Source organism: Lottia gigantea (genome assembly GCF_000327385.1).
Source record: "Lottia gigantea unplaced genomic scaffold LOTGIsca_113, whole genome shotgun sequence".
Taxonomy (NCBI): Eukaryota; Metazoa; Mollusca; class Gastropoda; family Lottiidae; genus Lottia; species Lottia gigantea.
The window spans coordinates 87680-101613 of NW_008707077.1; the positions used below are offsets into that span (position 1 = coordinate 87680).

Below are 13934 nucleotides of genomic sequence, written 5' to 3' on the forward strand. Positions count from 1 at the left end.
ATATCTTTTATTTTTTATATAATTTCCTGACACAACATACAGTCCTTAAAACTTCTCTTCTTCTTTCTCTTTCAGTAAATCCTAGGCAAATTAAAAGAAATGGCAGACACTTTAAACTTCGGTCCAGAATGGTAAATTTCTATCTTATAATCTCAATTTGATAAATCTACATCATACACTACATACTACTTGTCAATGATTATTGAGGTCTGCAAACTGAATGTCGTTGCACATTTTTAATCAATGTAAAATTTTGCAATAATCTCTTATGATAACATTCATAGATACCAATACTTATTATAATGTTTGTATGAAATACTTTTGACCTTTAACTAGAACTTTATATGTAATTCATATATGTCTCAAAGTTTGTTTAATTTATACTTGATATATTTCAACCAATTTCTTTCAGGCTCCGTGCTTTGTCTGATGGCAACACTGTTGCATCCCCTCCACCCACACCAGGGTTAGGAGGGAAATTTAAACTAGCCAATAATCGTTATGGGAGAGAGGAGATGTTGGCATTGTTTCACGATCAGTATAAAGCTCCTGATGAATTGAAAGAAATACCCTCTATTTATTGTGAAGCTATACAGAAACCACTTGCTTTTATGAATCTATCTGAGGAAGAACAGGTAAGAATTTGGAGCGTTTTGCTAATAGATGTTAAAATAGTAATGGTTGAACTATCCTTATCATGTTGAAGATGAACTTTGTTACCTTTTTAAATGCCAACATGGTAATGTGTACGTGAATTGCCTTTGACTGCTGCCTTGACAGACAATTGACAAACTGTCTATTTAGTGCCTATATCTTAGAACCAACATAAGTCATTTACTCAAATACTTAAGACGAGCAAAAGCAAACAATTTGTAGCTATTCTTCCCTTGACATTTGATTTGACTTTTATATATATTTTTATTTAATGTTTTGCCATTTTAGCGGTTAATGTCACAATCAGTTAACAGTGTAACAGTTCTACGAAGTATGGGGCGGGGGTCTGGCCCTCCCACTAGAGGGAGGGGTGGTAGCACAGCTGATCGGGGCAGGGGCAGAGGTAGGTGATTGGTTCATAGGATTAACTTGGATGACAAATCCAGAAATATTTCTGTATTCACCTGAATAATTTAATACTTAATAGTGATGACACAACAGAGTTTTCTTAATTACAATATCACTTCACACACTTGAATTTATTATTACCTATTTTGATGTTGTAGGTAGAGGACGTGGTGAATACATACATAGAACTATCTCTGAGAATGGTGAACATAATACCCACAGTGGGGGGTTCGGGGTCCCAGGAAGAAATGTGAATAATGATGGCTGGGAAGAAGTGTAAGTCTTACTGATTAAATCTGGTTGGAACATCAAATTCGGAGGAAGTTTTAAACATTCCACTTGTGCAAATTAAATATATTGCCAACTCTCTTTATTGTTTCGAAATCGACAAACAAGTTTTTAGATTAAACCAATTTTAAACTGTACAAATTTGAAAATATTTGGTATCTTTATTAGTAACCATGTTTTGAATTCAATTTGAAAGTTGTCCAAATGAACTATTGTTTATTGCAGTGGTAAGAAGTATGAAAGGGGAGGTTATATCTCACGTAATTATGATGAGACTACAGACCGTGGTGGAATCAGACAACATTATAATCGTTCATTAAGTAATGATAATTGGAGGGAGAAGAATAATAATGAGGAAGATGATGGAAGCTGGAGAAGGGCTGGCACTAGAGACAAATGGAATAAAGGTATGATGACCTTGAAGACATCCTCAGTCATAATTCCTGCCGACCCAGCTGTAAATGGGTACGGATAATCTGGGAGGATTAGTGCTGTGAGAGGCTTGGCTAAGGACCAATAGGTCGAAAGGATCCTTTATGAACCTGTGTTCTTATCCTTGTAAATATTTTTTTTTTTTCCATCTTTCATGCCTATGAAATTTGGTCTTTATAGAAGAAAAATCAGTCTCTGTAAATGACGCTACCTTCAAAAAAACAGATTAATTCAATTTCAGATTCACGTGGTAACTGGCGTGATCCTAACCACCATGACAATCAAGATAATGATCGTAAACAATCTAATGGATTTTCACGAGATGGACCTCCTGGTCGTCAATACCAGAGAAGCAGAAGCAGTGAATCTTGGGATACTGAAGGTATGTCCAATGGTATTCACCCGGTATTATGTAAGTATGTAAGAATATTTTTGAATATGGTTATCTTCAACCTATCCTTACTGTAGCATGATTTGGAAAGACAATGTGTTTTCATTGACACTTGACCAGAAAATTACATAAGTAATTAGGAAATATCAATTGACCACTAAGCCATTTTAGTTTACAGTGAGTGATTTTAGCCTGCTGTCTTATTATGATAATTATTTTGAATATCTTGGTATTTATTTTAGATAATCTTCCTGAATGGAGTACAGAAGTCGATGATCCAGAAACCGTTGGATCCTTTGATGCTTCAGGAGCTTTTGTCTCCACTTTTAAGGTAAGAAATTATTCCAATCCTTCTTGAGAAAGATGATCTCTGATGTGATAGAAACCACTAGTTAATGAGAAAGATGATCTCTGAGCTAGAAACCACTAGTTAAGTAATACAATTCCATCCTCTTGTTGTAATATTAACTAATGTCACTTGAGCGGAAAGATAAAGGTACAAAATAATTGTTTTCTGGGTGGTTGTCATTTATAAATTGTGCTTTTATTCCAGGAACCAGGAGGTCTAGAAGATGAATTAGAAGAAAAGCCTGACAAAGAAAATCAGGTACCAGCTGTCTCAAAGGTAAAAATATTTGTTTGGAATATGTTCCTACAATCATTTATTAGTCACTCATTATCAACATCCATTCTTTTATTAATGTTACCATATTTGAATTATTAAACCATAAGTTATATATATATATGCTGTATAGAACTTTCTCACATATTTTTTTCAGGAAAAAGTTAAGGAGAATAATAACAATAATAAAACAAAGGAAGAACCAAACCAAAAATCTGCCAAAAGTGCTAATATAAACTCAAATAACGGACCAAATGGTGATCCGAAATCATCTAACAATAAGACTGATATTAATCCTAATAACATAAGGGCGTCGCCCTTACAGTTGATTGACAGGCGAGGAGGAAATCAAAATGAGAAATCCTCCAGAGCTTCACCCTCTCTCACACAGAGACCATCTATTAATAATAAAACTCAGCATAATAATCTCACAGCTCCACAAAAACTTTCACCAAGTCGCTCGGCTCCAGATCTTAAATTAAAAGAAGGGGAAGCTCTAGACTTTATGAAGTTGGAAGCTGAAAATTTAGTAGCTTTAGTTACAGATGAGGTAAGGATAAACATTTGCTTGTCAGCTCTGACAAAGGCTATATACAATTGTAACTGATATTCCATCCATAGGTTAAATTTCTTATGGATAACTTTCTTTTTGGTGCAGAAGTTTCCTGCTTTTGATACTGCAATAGAAAACCAATAATTATTATGTGTAAAAGTTCAGAAACTAGGGTCTCACTTTGTGTACAGATTTATTAGCACACTTGAATTAACAAATTTTGTGGAAGTATTTGAACATGATCTATAATTTAGGATGATTTTGTTCCATCAATGAAGGAGTCGTCCTCACAACAAATCCCTCAACAACCATCGTCACAGGAAACATTTAAATGGTTATATAAAGATCCACAGGGAGATATACAAGGTAATGTTATTTAAAATGAATCAAAAAGAACAACTTGCCAGTGGAAGTATAGCCAGTTTTAGTTGTTACAGAGAATGTCATGATATCAAAAATATTACTTAGACGTCAATATGGTTACCCGCAAGAGCATAGAGCAAATATTCAGATGACTTGATCTATCTCTCTATATATTATTTGATTGTTCTATCATAATGTAGAAAATCAATTGTACATTAATCTCAAACTGTATCACAAATATCTCAATTTTAGGTCCATTCACCTCTGATGAAATGGCTGAATGGTTTAGTGCTGGATATTTTACTATGAGTTTACTAGTCAAACGTCTCTGTGATGAACGATTTCAACAATTAGGTATGTTGAACAGATTTTTATGCGACTAATCATTGCGATGAATCATTTCATTTCTTTCTCATTTTCTTATGTCAGTAACATACATGGTTACTTTGAGTACTTCAACACTGTCATATTTAACTGTTAACTGTTAATGTTGGATATCTCTGGCTTCATAATATTTTCAAATTTTTCTGTAACAACATCTAATGAGTATTCTGTTTTATAAATAAGTGTTTTAATTTTTTATTGTAGGTGATTTGATTAAAAGATGGGGTAGAGTACCATTTCTGGCTGGATTAGCTCCTCCACCATTACTGGTTTGTATTTTTATTTTGTTCTTTAGAATATAACCAAAGAATCCGGAGCCTCTGCAAATGGGTTAGTCCATTTTGCAGTTCACATAGCTAGTATTGTATATTTGGTATATATTTGTTACTAATTAACCAAAAATTCCTAATCTGATTGTATTCCATAAAGACAAGTTGCAACAATCATTAATAGTGGTACAGAATGTCTGGTGAAATGAATTTGAATTAAGCAAGTTAAAGGAATGTTAGGTTAAATTATGAAATTATTTTAGCTTGGAAAAAGATATTTCCATCGAATTACTCATTTTATTGTATTGTTCCTTATAGAATAGCCCTGTGACAACATTACCGACAGATCAACCTGCTGTTTTACCACCGATATCACAACCACCAATACAGACTAGTGTTACCCCTCCTAATGAACAAATTAATGTATTACAACAACAGTTTATGTTACAACAACAGATGTTACAACAACAGTTACTAATGAGGTATGTTGTATTTAAGAACATGCTTTGCATTCTCTGTTTCAATATGGGTAATAGATTTCAGTTTTAGTTTCCTTCCAAGGATCTCTAAAGTTCCCTAAAAACCCTTATTATTGTGATTAGGCTTTGTCAGTCCTTGAAAAGTAGGAAGCATTGAATGAACTTAAATATAAGCTGGGGTCTTTTTGATTCTTAAAAGTCTTTGAAATTCCAGCAGCTGTATGATTGTATTTTTGTTATAATATGCAGTAAAGCCCCTAGAATATTTACAAACCATAATGTTGATTTGTATACTTGTAGACAATTGCAACAGCAACAACAGCAACAAATGGTTTTACAACAAATGCAAGAACAGGAGGGTTTTAAAAGTTTACCCCTTGCTCAACAGCAGCAACTAATGATGCAGATGATGATGTCACAACCTCCAATAATGTTACCCCAGCAACAACAGCAATTACAACAAGCAGCTGTGGCTGCCCAGCAACAACACAGATTATCTCCCTTGTAAGTAATGTGTATAATGTTACTTTATTCTCAAATTACATAATAGGAGTTTCTCAACACTTTCTACTTATAGTAGGATACATGTTTATTCATCTGTATCACAATCTGTAAAAGCATAGCAAACTTCACATGGCGTTGGCAAAACCAATGAAAGTTTAGTTAAGTTCCTCTTACTAATAATTCAGTAGTAAAATAGATGGTGTGATATTTCTTCCAGGCACACAGAACAAGGTGGCATATCAAATCATCCTTCATTTCACCGTTCAATGTCCCAACCCTCCAGTAAATCAGATAATCATGGTGGTGAGGAAACTATTTGGGGTGGGGTGAATACTACATCTGCTGCTCCCAACCCACTAGCTGCAGGTAAGTCACAATATTTCTGTGATTATCAATACTGTTGTTTGAAGAGTGGGTGTAGTTTTACCATTCATTTAAATCTGATAAATGTCTTGTTGCTGTTTGTTTGAACATTACATTATGAGTTATGAGGGTTTTTTTTATACAATAGAGTTTTTTCTTGTCAGCAATGATAAATCTTATCTTGATTGACATGTTACAATTAAATTCTTTATTTTAGGTGGCTTTTCACAACCAACAAGTGTTTGGGATCTAGAGGCTGGAAAACAATCAGATCCTGCTGATTTACATGCACAAATACAAAGAATGCAACAGGTTTGTGCTCTGTAATTTTTATGAATAAATGGATGCAGAAGACAACAGTGCACTTTTACATTTTGTTGTCACTTGTTTGTGATTATCTTTTATTTTATGATTCTTTTTATCACCAATTTATTCTGTATCAAGCCTTTATCTTGCTTTTTCTCCTGGTTGTATTACATTTACTGATATTCTGTAGGAAATGGAGAGAGTAAAGAGATTAGAAGAAGAAAGAAAGAGAGAAGAAGAAATAAAACAATTAGAACTGCAGCGCAAACAAGAGGATATAAAACAACAACAAGAAATGTTAATGAGAGAAAAACAAGAAATAGAACGACAGAGACAGTTAGAAATACAGGTACTTGCCTTTATCTTGTTTTTCTGATAGAAATTGTCTCATTTGAAACCTGTAATTTATCTAAATTAGCAGATCTTTTTTTATATTTTGGCTGCTATTGTGATCTTAGATATATTGAATGATCCGAGGGTCTGGATTTTTCACAAAATTTTATTGACAAATTCTTGCTTTCTTAAAGAAAATTGAAGCAGCAACACGTCAGCAGCAAGAAGAGGAACAAAAGCAAGCTGAAGAAATGATGCGTCAAGAACAGGAACGTCAACGACAACTACATCTAGAAGAACATAGACGTAGGGAAGAAGAAGCAAGAATAGAAGAGGAACTTAGAAGGGTTGAAGAGCAACAACGTGCTGAAGAGCGAAGATTAGAAGAGGAAAGGAAGAAAGAAGAGAAGAGGAAAGAAGAAGAAAGAAAAAGAGAAGAAAAACGATTAAAAGAAGAAGCCAAGCGAAAAATGGAGGAAGAGAGGAAAAGACAGCAGGAAATGTTACAGCAACAAGAGTTAATGAGACAACAAGAATTACAGAGACTTGAATTAGAGGAACAACAGAGAAAACAGGTTTGTATACACTTTTATTCCAGGCATATTTTCCAAACTTGGTTATAATTTGACAGACAAAAAACGCCAGATAACAATATAAAAATGAGTTGAAATGTCATAGGTTATATCTTGGTATTAACACTGACACAAACATGAACAAAAATTTGACTTCATCCATTTTGATATAATTTAAAATTAAACGGATCTCAGCATTCAGATTCTGCCTTTTGCGTTAGTGGGATATTTTTTGTTAAATTAATTAATTTTCTTGTCTGATATGGATTAATCATTGAAAATCATTGTTAACAGGAGGAAGTAGAGAGACAAGCTGAATTACAAAGACAACAACAAGAGGCTTTACGAAAACTTCAACAGCAACAACGTGAACAACTGTCTAATATCAAGGTATGATGGTTTTTTCAAGTTTGATTTTTAAAAAGGTTTACATGCCACTTGTACAGACATATTCCTATATAGAAGATCATGTTTAAATGTGATTTCAAGTATAAGAATTTATTAAACTATATATATCAATAAAGAAAACAAAATTTAGAACTTCAGTAGTTTGCATGGTTACCTTTCCTCCAAATATCTGAAGTTAAACATATTTTACTTTGTCTGGCATAGACCTGTTTGGACCACACTGACATAAATATTTTTTATACCTAATAGCTCCCAGCAACAGCTCAATGGGCTAAACAACAAAATGGTGGAAGCAACATAACAAATTCTCTATCTTTAACTGAAATACAACAACAAGAACATCAGAAATGGCTAGAAGAAGAAGTATTTACCTTAGTGTATTTCAAGCTCTTTAATCTTTTGATAATACTTTTTTTTGTAACTTGCAATTTATCCCAAAAAATTAATCAATATATCTTTTAAATTCACTCTCAATAGACTTTCCTAGCTCATATAATCATAACTGAGAAGTGACCAAATCCCAATCTGTTAACACAACCTTATATTTTAATAGCAACAGCGCCAAATTGAAATGCAACAAAGACAGCATATGGAAATATTACAACAAAAACAACAAGCACAACAGCAACAGCAAAAATCCTGGGCTAGTCATGTGTAAGATATTTGCCTTTCCACTTCTTTTATAGCTATTCATAATAATTCATGTATTATTGTATCAAATTGTTTTTCTTTTTCATTTCATAAGTTATCAAATCCATTTCACATTTCAATAATTTATTTTATAGAAATTTTATGAAAATAATTGAGATATGTTTAAAAATGATGTAAATTTTAACATTTTTAGCCAATCTCCAGCGTCAAATAGAAAGTCATTAATGCAGATTCAACAAGAAGAGCAAGCAAAGTTAGTTGAGGCAGAACGTAAACGTCAACAACAAACCCAACAGAAACAGACACAACCTAACAAGGTACTTGTACTGATATAAAATATCTACTTCTTCAGAAAATGTTCATTCAATTAGCACATTGAGTTATTATAAAATAATACTTTCTTATAAATGCTATATTATTGATATGTTAATTAAAGGGATTGGGAAACAGGCTGTTTCTATGTAAATAGTTTTAGTACGATATATCACTCTTTTCTGATATTTGTAGAATGTGAGTTTGGCATCTGCAGCAGCATGGGCTGGATCAGCTAGTAATAATAACAGTAGTGTGTGGGGAAGTGAGAGTGGAGCAGCAGGTGGTATCTGGGAGCAACCACCATCTTCCAAAAAAAAGGCAGCAGCCACAGTGTAAGTAGTTAATTCCATTTCCATGTTAGATATTGATAAAGCATGATAGTAGACAAGCATTTTCAATGATCTTTTGTCCTGTTGATATTCAGATATATTATAACTTCCATAGGAAGTCCATGTACTGGACCATATCTTGGTATAATTATTATTAATTTCTATTTGGTAGAGCTAAAGATTTCCCAGCTTTAAAAGATAAAAAAGGGGGAGCTGCAGCTACCAAAGCTACAAAAACAACAAATGCTAAAACCACCAAGGAGGAGGTAAATGTTCATCTTTTTACTAGTCTAAAAACAGCATAAATGTGGAGGTTGTAAAAGTAATCATCTTAATAGACACTCATCATTACATATTGGATTGTATGCTAGTGAATACAGCCAATCTGAGCCCTGGGCAGAAAGACTTTAAAAAGATAATTACACATGAAATCAAGGGATCTGTTTGACTGTATAAACTGGCTTACAACTCAATCAATTTGCTGACTGTGAAACAAGACAGTTGACCAGTCAAGGTATAGGATGAAGACAATTGTCAAGATTGTGTACAGGCTTCTCTCAGTACCTGAGACAATTATTACTGTAAAATGTGATATTATTTATTATTGTAGGTGGTTGTTAAAAGTTTATTTAAACCACAACAAAAGAGTGATGAGTTTACAACTTGGTGTGAGAATGCATTAAAAACTATTGCTACCTCAGTTGATGGTATGGTTACATTTTTAGCTTACACAAATGCCAAAATATCTTTCATTACTACATGTAGGGAAGATGAAAAATGAACAATCTTTATCAGAGATATCCTGAAGCCTACAACCCACTGAAATAATTTGTATTCAAAGAACTGGAAAATCTAATTTTTTATTGTTATATGATTTTCAGTGCCAACATTTATAGCTTTTCTTCAAGATGTTGAATCTCCATATGAGGTAAGGAATTTGTTCATATTAATATCAAATAAAACAAGGCAAGGTTATATTTTAGTTAGCTCTGACTGGTAAAAGGGACAGGTTCACCACCTGTTTGACCAGTCATCTCAGAAACGTGAAAATTAGTAATCAGCTAACCAGTAATAGTGTTCACAGCTCACAGTCAAAATCTGAGCATTCAAATCCATTTTTGTCCAGAATTATCTGCATTGAAAATTAAAATGACACTCATCTTTTCTTAATACTATACCATATATAGCAAAGACGTAATAAAAGAAAGAGAATATTTAAATAATTATATGAAGTTCTAGTCATTCTAAAGACTATTTACATATGTTCAAAACTGAAATCAACCCCCAAAAATAGAGAAACATGGCTTTTGGAGCAGGAAGAGCGAAAAATACCTTGAAGATAACTTGTTAACATATATTCTAGGTACATGACTATGTCCGATCATATCTTGGTGAAACTAAAGCTGTCAATGATTTTAGTAAAATGTACCTAGAAAAGAGAAGTCAATATAAAAATAAGAAACGACAGGAAAAACGTCAACAAGAGGTAAGTATCAGTGTTTGTTTTGTCACTGTTTGCTATACTCCTTGGCAGAATTTTCGCAATGAATCTCCTTTATAGTTCCAAAATAAAAACATAAAATTTATGACATTTAGAAGTGCAAATAACGAAAAAAAATAAACACAAAGGAATATATTATGGTATAAAACATTTTTATAACTAGTTCATAACGTTCTTTGCTATATATTCCCATATATTTCATCTGATGATGGTATAAATTGTGCTGAAACTTTTAAGTTTGTTAATAATGAAGTAAGTTATACTATACTGTACTTGATGCATTGTTTTTGTTATTGTTATAAGTTATCCTTATTCCAGGACAGCATTTGGGGTCCAGCACCGGCCATCAATCCAAAAGAACGGAAACCAGCACAGGCTTCTGATGGGGGCAATGCTCAGAAATCTAAAGGCAAAAAGAAGAAGAAGATGCAGAAACTGGATGGAAGTGTCCTGGGATTTACCTGTCAGGCTGCTCCAGATCGTGTCAATGCTGGTGAAATTGAGAATATCCTATGAATTGATTTTAAATTAAGTATTTTAAGGCATGACTTTTTAACACGTAGAATTTTGAAAGGTTTAAGGTTAAGAATTTTAAGGCATATAAAGGTGCTATGATATCATTTTTTCATGATTTGAGAGTGTCTTGAATTGTGGAAATGGTACTAACAAGTTTTTATCTGTTTCAACAGATTTTTTATAGAAGTTGTTACCATGTTTTGTGTGAAAAGAATTGTTTTTAGTTCTATCAGGTGGGTGAAAGCCATGTTAAAGGTATGCTACCTCTGAGAATGACCAAATAATTGAAATTTCCAGACTTTTTTCATCAGTGGAGTTACCTGGTGTCATAATTATACAACAGAATCCCTCTATAATCAGATAAATCTATAAAACTAAATAATAATTCACTAAGTATTTGTTTCAATAATTATTTAGTTTCATGGAAATATCATCTTATACAGACATTCTATTCTTTAGTCATGGCACCTTGTAAGTCTTATGAATGTCTTGTTAACTAAATTTGAAACTTTAAATTTGATGTCCATTTTAAGAGGGTAGTATCCTTTTAACAATTCAGTATCAATCATTGGAACTCTGCATTTTTTTCTTCTCCAGAAATAAGTTGGCACTTTAATATCTTTCTCCATCATTCTATTATATTTGCTCTCTTGGTTAGAGGAAATAAATTATTTACGTCAATCTTTTTTTAACATAATTGACAAGTAGATCAAAATTATTCCCCAAAACATCTGGAATTCTCTATTTTGGTGCTGATATTTGTGAGGTTTTCAACTGCTTAATGCTCACCAGTATTGTATTATAAAACAGATTACGAAGCAATATGCTTATCGTGATGTGAATGTCCCACTGGAATGATATCTGTTTAAATAGGGATTTTAAATAGAAAATTTCGTTTAGTTGATAACAAATATTACTGTTACTTGAATTATGTCCATGTCAAATGGATGTTATTGTAAAAATGATATCTGTGGTGTTGTCCTCATCCACGTAGATTACTTGTCCTCTTCATAACTAAATAAAACTGGACAATCAAGACATCCTACAAATACATTTTCCATAAAAAAGTAAAGGGGCCCTCACACTATAGCAATCTTTTCTATATGTTTAGAAATAAGAACAGCAGTAATAAGATATGATGCAGCTGAGTTGTGAGCATCATTCGACACTCAAAACTACTTTCATTATTGACAACCATATGTAAATGTTAATCACTATAGTGTGAGGACACTTTAAGTGAGTTATCAAGATATCTAATAAAACATATCACCACCCATCTTTAAATTAGTTAATATAATGCTATATGAAACAAGTGAGAGTTTTATTCACTTCTTCTAGTAATGTAGAATTCTCTGTACCAAACCCAGTAAATGCCCACCTTACAGGATAATCTCAAATATTTGTTTGAATTTATTCCAAATATTTACTACTGTGATAAGAATTCAGGAAGCAATTTTCAATATATCATTTGATAGTAAACATATGAACAATTTGGCTTGTAACTAAATAACACTGTTATATGAGGAATGTTTCCTGTAATAATTTCAGTTTGATTTAGATAATACCTTTAAATTTCTTTTCTTTGATTAACAGAGATAATATGCATTAGAAATTTGACTTGTTTTTTTCAACACTTATATTCAAAACAGTGCCTTTTTAGATTTTCTATTTTCTGTTATAAGAAATTAAATATTTATTTAACATTAAGTTATGTACAAATAATTTTGTTTGTTTTTTCTTGCATAATTTATTCTTTTAAGTTTGTTTTTAATATGAAAGACCAAATAGAATCCAAGAAAATTGATCGAACCATGTGAAAACACCCCTAAAAATAGAACTTCTTCTGTACAATTTTCACTCTGTATATCTTTCTTCTTTCTGAATCCTTTTTCCATCTTGACATTAGTGTAAAAAATATTTCAATTATGTGTATGAGATTTTTGGTCAGTAAAGTAAGAAGCCTGTCTGATAGGTAGTAAATCTTGAACAGAACATCAGGTCATTTGACTGGTTGTTCAAAAGGAACTAGATACAGTGCTGATATGATAGTCTTAATCACCTTTGATATCAATATTTTTTAGGCTCAATTTCAGCACTTTTCGCAAAAAAAAAAAAAGACAAAACAACCAATTGCAATTTTGCATGATGTATTTGGCTTGAGATCTATTGACAGTTGCTATAGTGACATACATGTAGTGGAATCATTGATGACAATGTATATATGAATGTTTAAACCTTTATTTTGTTTTTGTGTGATAGATGCCATATTTTATTTGTGTGTTGTATGTATGATTGTAAGTATGTGTTTTGTGTGTGATTAAAGAATGTGTGAGGTGGAGTAAGCATAGGCTGTGTAATTGATACTTGCAGCAAAATGAGATCAATTTAAAAAATCATTAAAAAAGACATTTAGTTAAATATTTGTAAAATATTCTAGTCATGATATTATTTTCTGTTAAAATGACTTTCAATATAAGAAAATATAAAGAACATTTTGCAGAATAACAAACCCAATCTTTGAATTATTTTTGCTGTTAAATTCAAAGTTATTTGAAAGTTTTAAGTCAGAATAACCATTGTTACAAATAACCTCACAGCATTTGTTTTGAAAGATTGTAAGAATGAATTGATGAATGAATGTATTTTATCATGAATGAATGAATCTTAATCCTGGATGAATAAAAGTTTGTTATGATGTCAAAATGAATGTTGAGATGTCATGCAATAAATTGCCATGTCAAATATGGTTAGTTGTTTTTCATGTTCCCATGAAATATCTAGCAAACATTGCTGTGTCCCATGCCTGTTTGTCTGTCACTGAGTCTTCTATTTGTCCACAAATGATCATAAGCAATATTGAGTTCACAATTCTTGATGAGTTTTCTCATCCCAAGTAAGAATCTATTAAAATCACAAATATGAACTGAAATTTGCTTGAATAGTTTAGCTGATTGATAAAATGTACAGACGGAAAAGTTATCTGCACTGACAAATTTGAAATTTCCAAATAACAGTTTTTCATTAACAGAAATCGTAAGGCAAAATTGAAATGGAGGTTTACGACATTCTTTTCTGCACCATGTGGGCTAATGATGACAATGTCATGCAGGCTGTCCCATCAGAACAACTAGATGTTTTTTCCATCAATCCTTAGACTTAAAAGGACACTCACTAGAACAACTAATTAAGGGATATTGTAGGTTAGAGATAGCAGGATTTAAAAGCTCAGATAAATTTCAAACAGCTGTTGCTAATGCTACAATAGGCCTATGTTTATAGGCAATCTAAAGTAA

General features: G+C 32.3%; 1 protein-coding gene across 1 annotated transcript; it reads left to right on the forward strand.

Moving 5' to 3' along the window:
* Positions 1 to 99: 99 nt before the first annotated feature.
* On the forward strand, positions 100 to 10641 carry LOTGIDRAFT_171304 (hypothetical protein; the record flags this gene model as incomplete). Its single annotated transcript, XM_009047500.1, has 28 exons — positions 100 to 131; positions 413 to 635; positions 943 to 1057; positions 1221 to 1338; positions 1576 to 1757; positions 2024 to 2164; positions 2416 to 2504; positions 2727 to 2798; positions 2953 to 3345; positions 3603 to 3714; positions 3964 to 4065; positions 4300 to 4364; positions 4683 to 4846; positions 5144 to 5347; positions 5565 to 5713; positions 5928 to 6022; positions 6207 to 6365; positions 6544 to 6924; positions 7216 to 7311; positions 7579 to 7692; positions 7883 to 7983; positions 8174 to 8297; positions 8488 to 8627; positions 8797 to 8890; positions 9235 to 9331; positions 9506 to 9552; positions 9988 to 10110; positions 10444 to 10641. The coding sequence occupies 28 exons, from the start codon at positions 100 to 102 to the stop codon at positions 10639 to 10641; spliced, it is 3930 nt and encodes a 1309-aa protein (XP_009045748.1).
* Positions 10642 to 13934: the final 3293 nt, after the last annotated feature.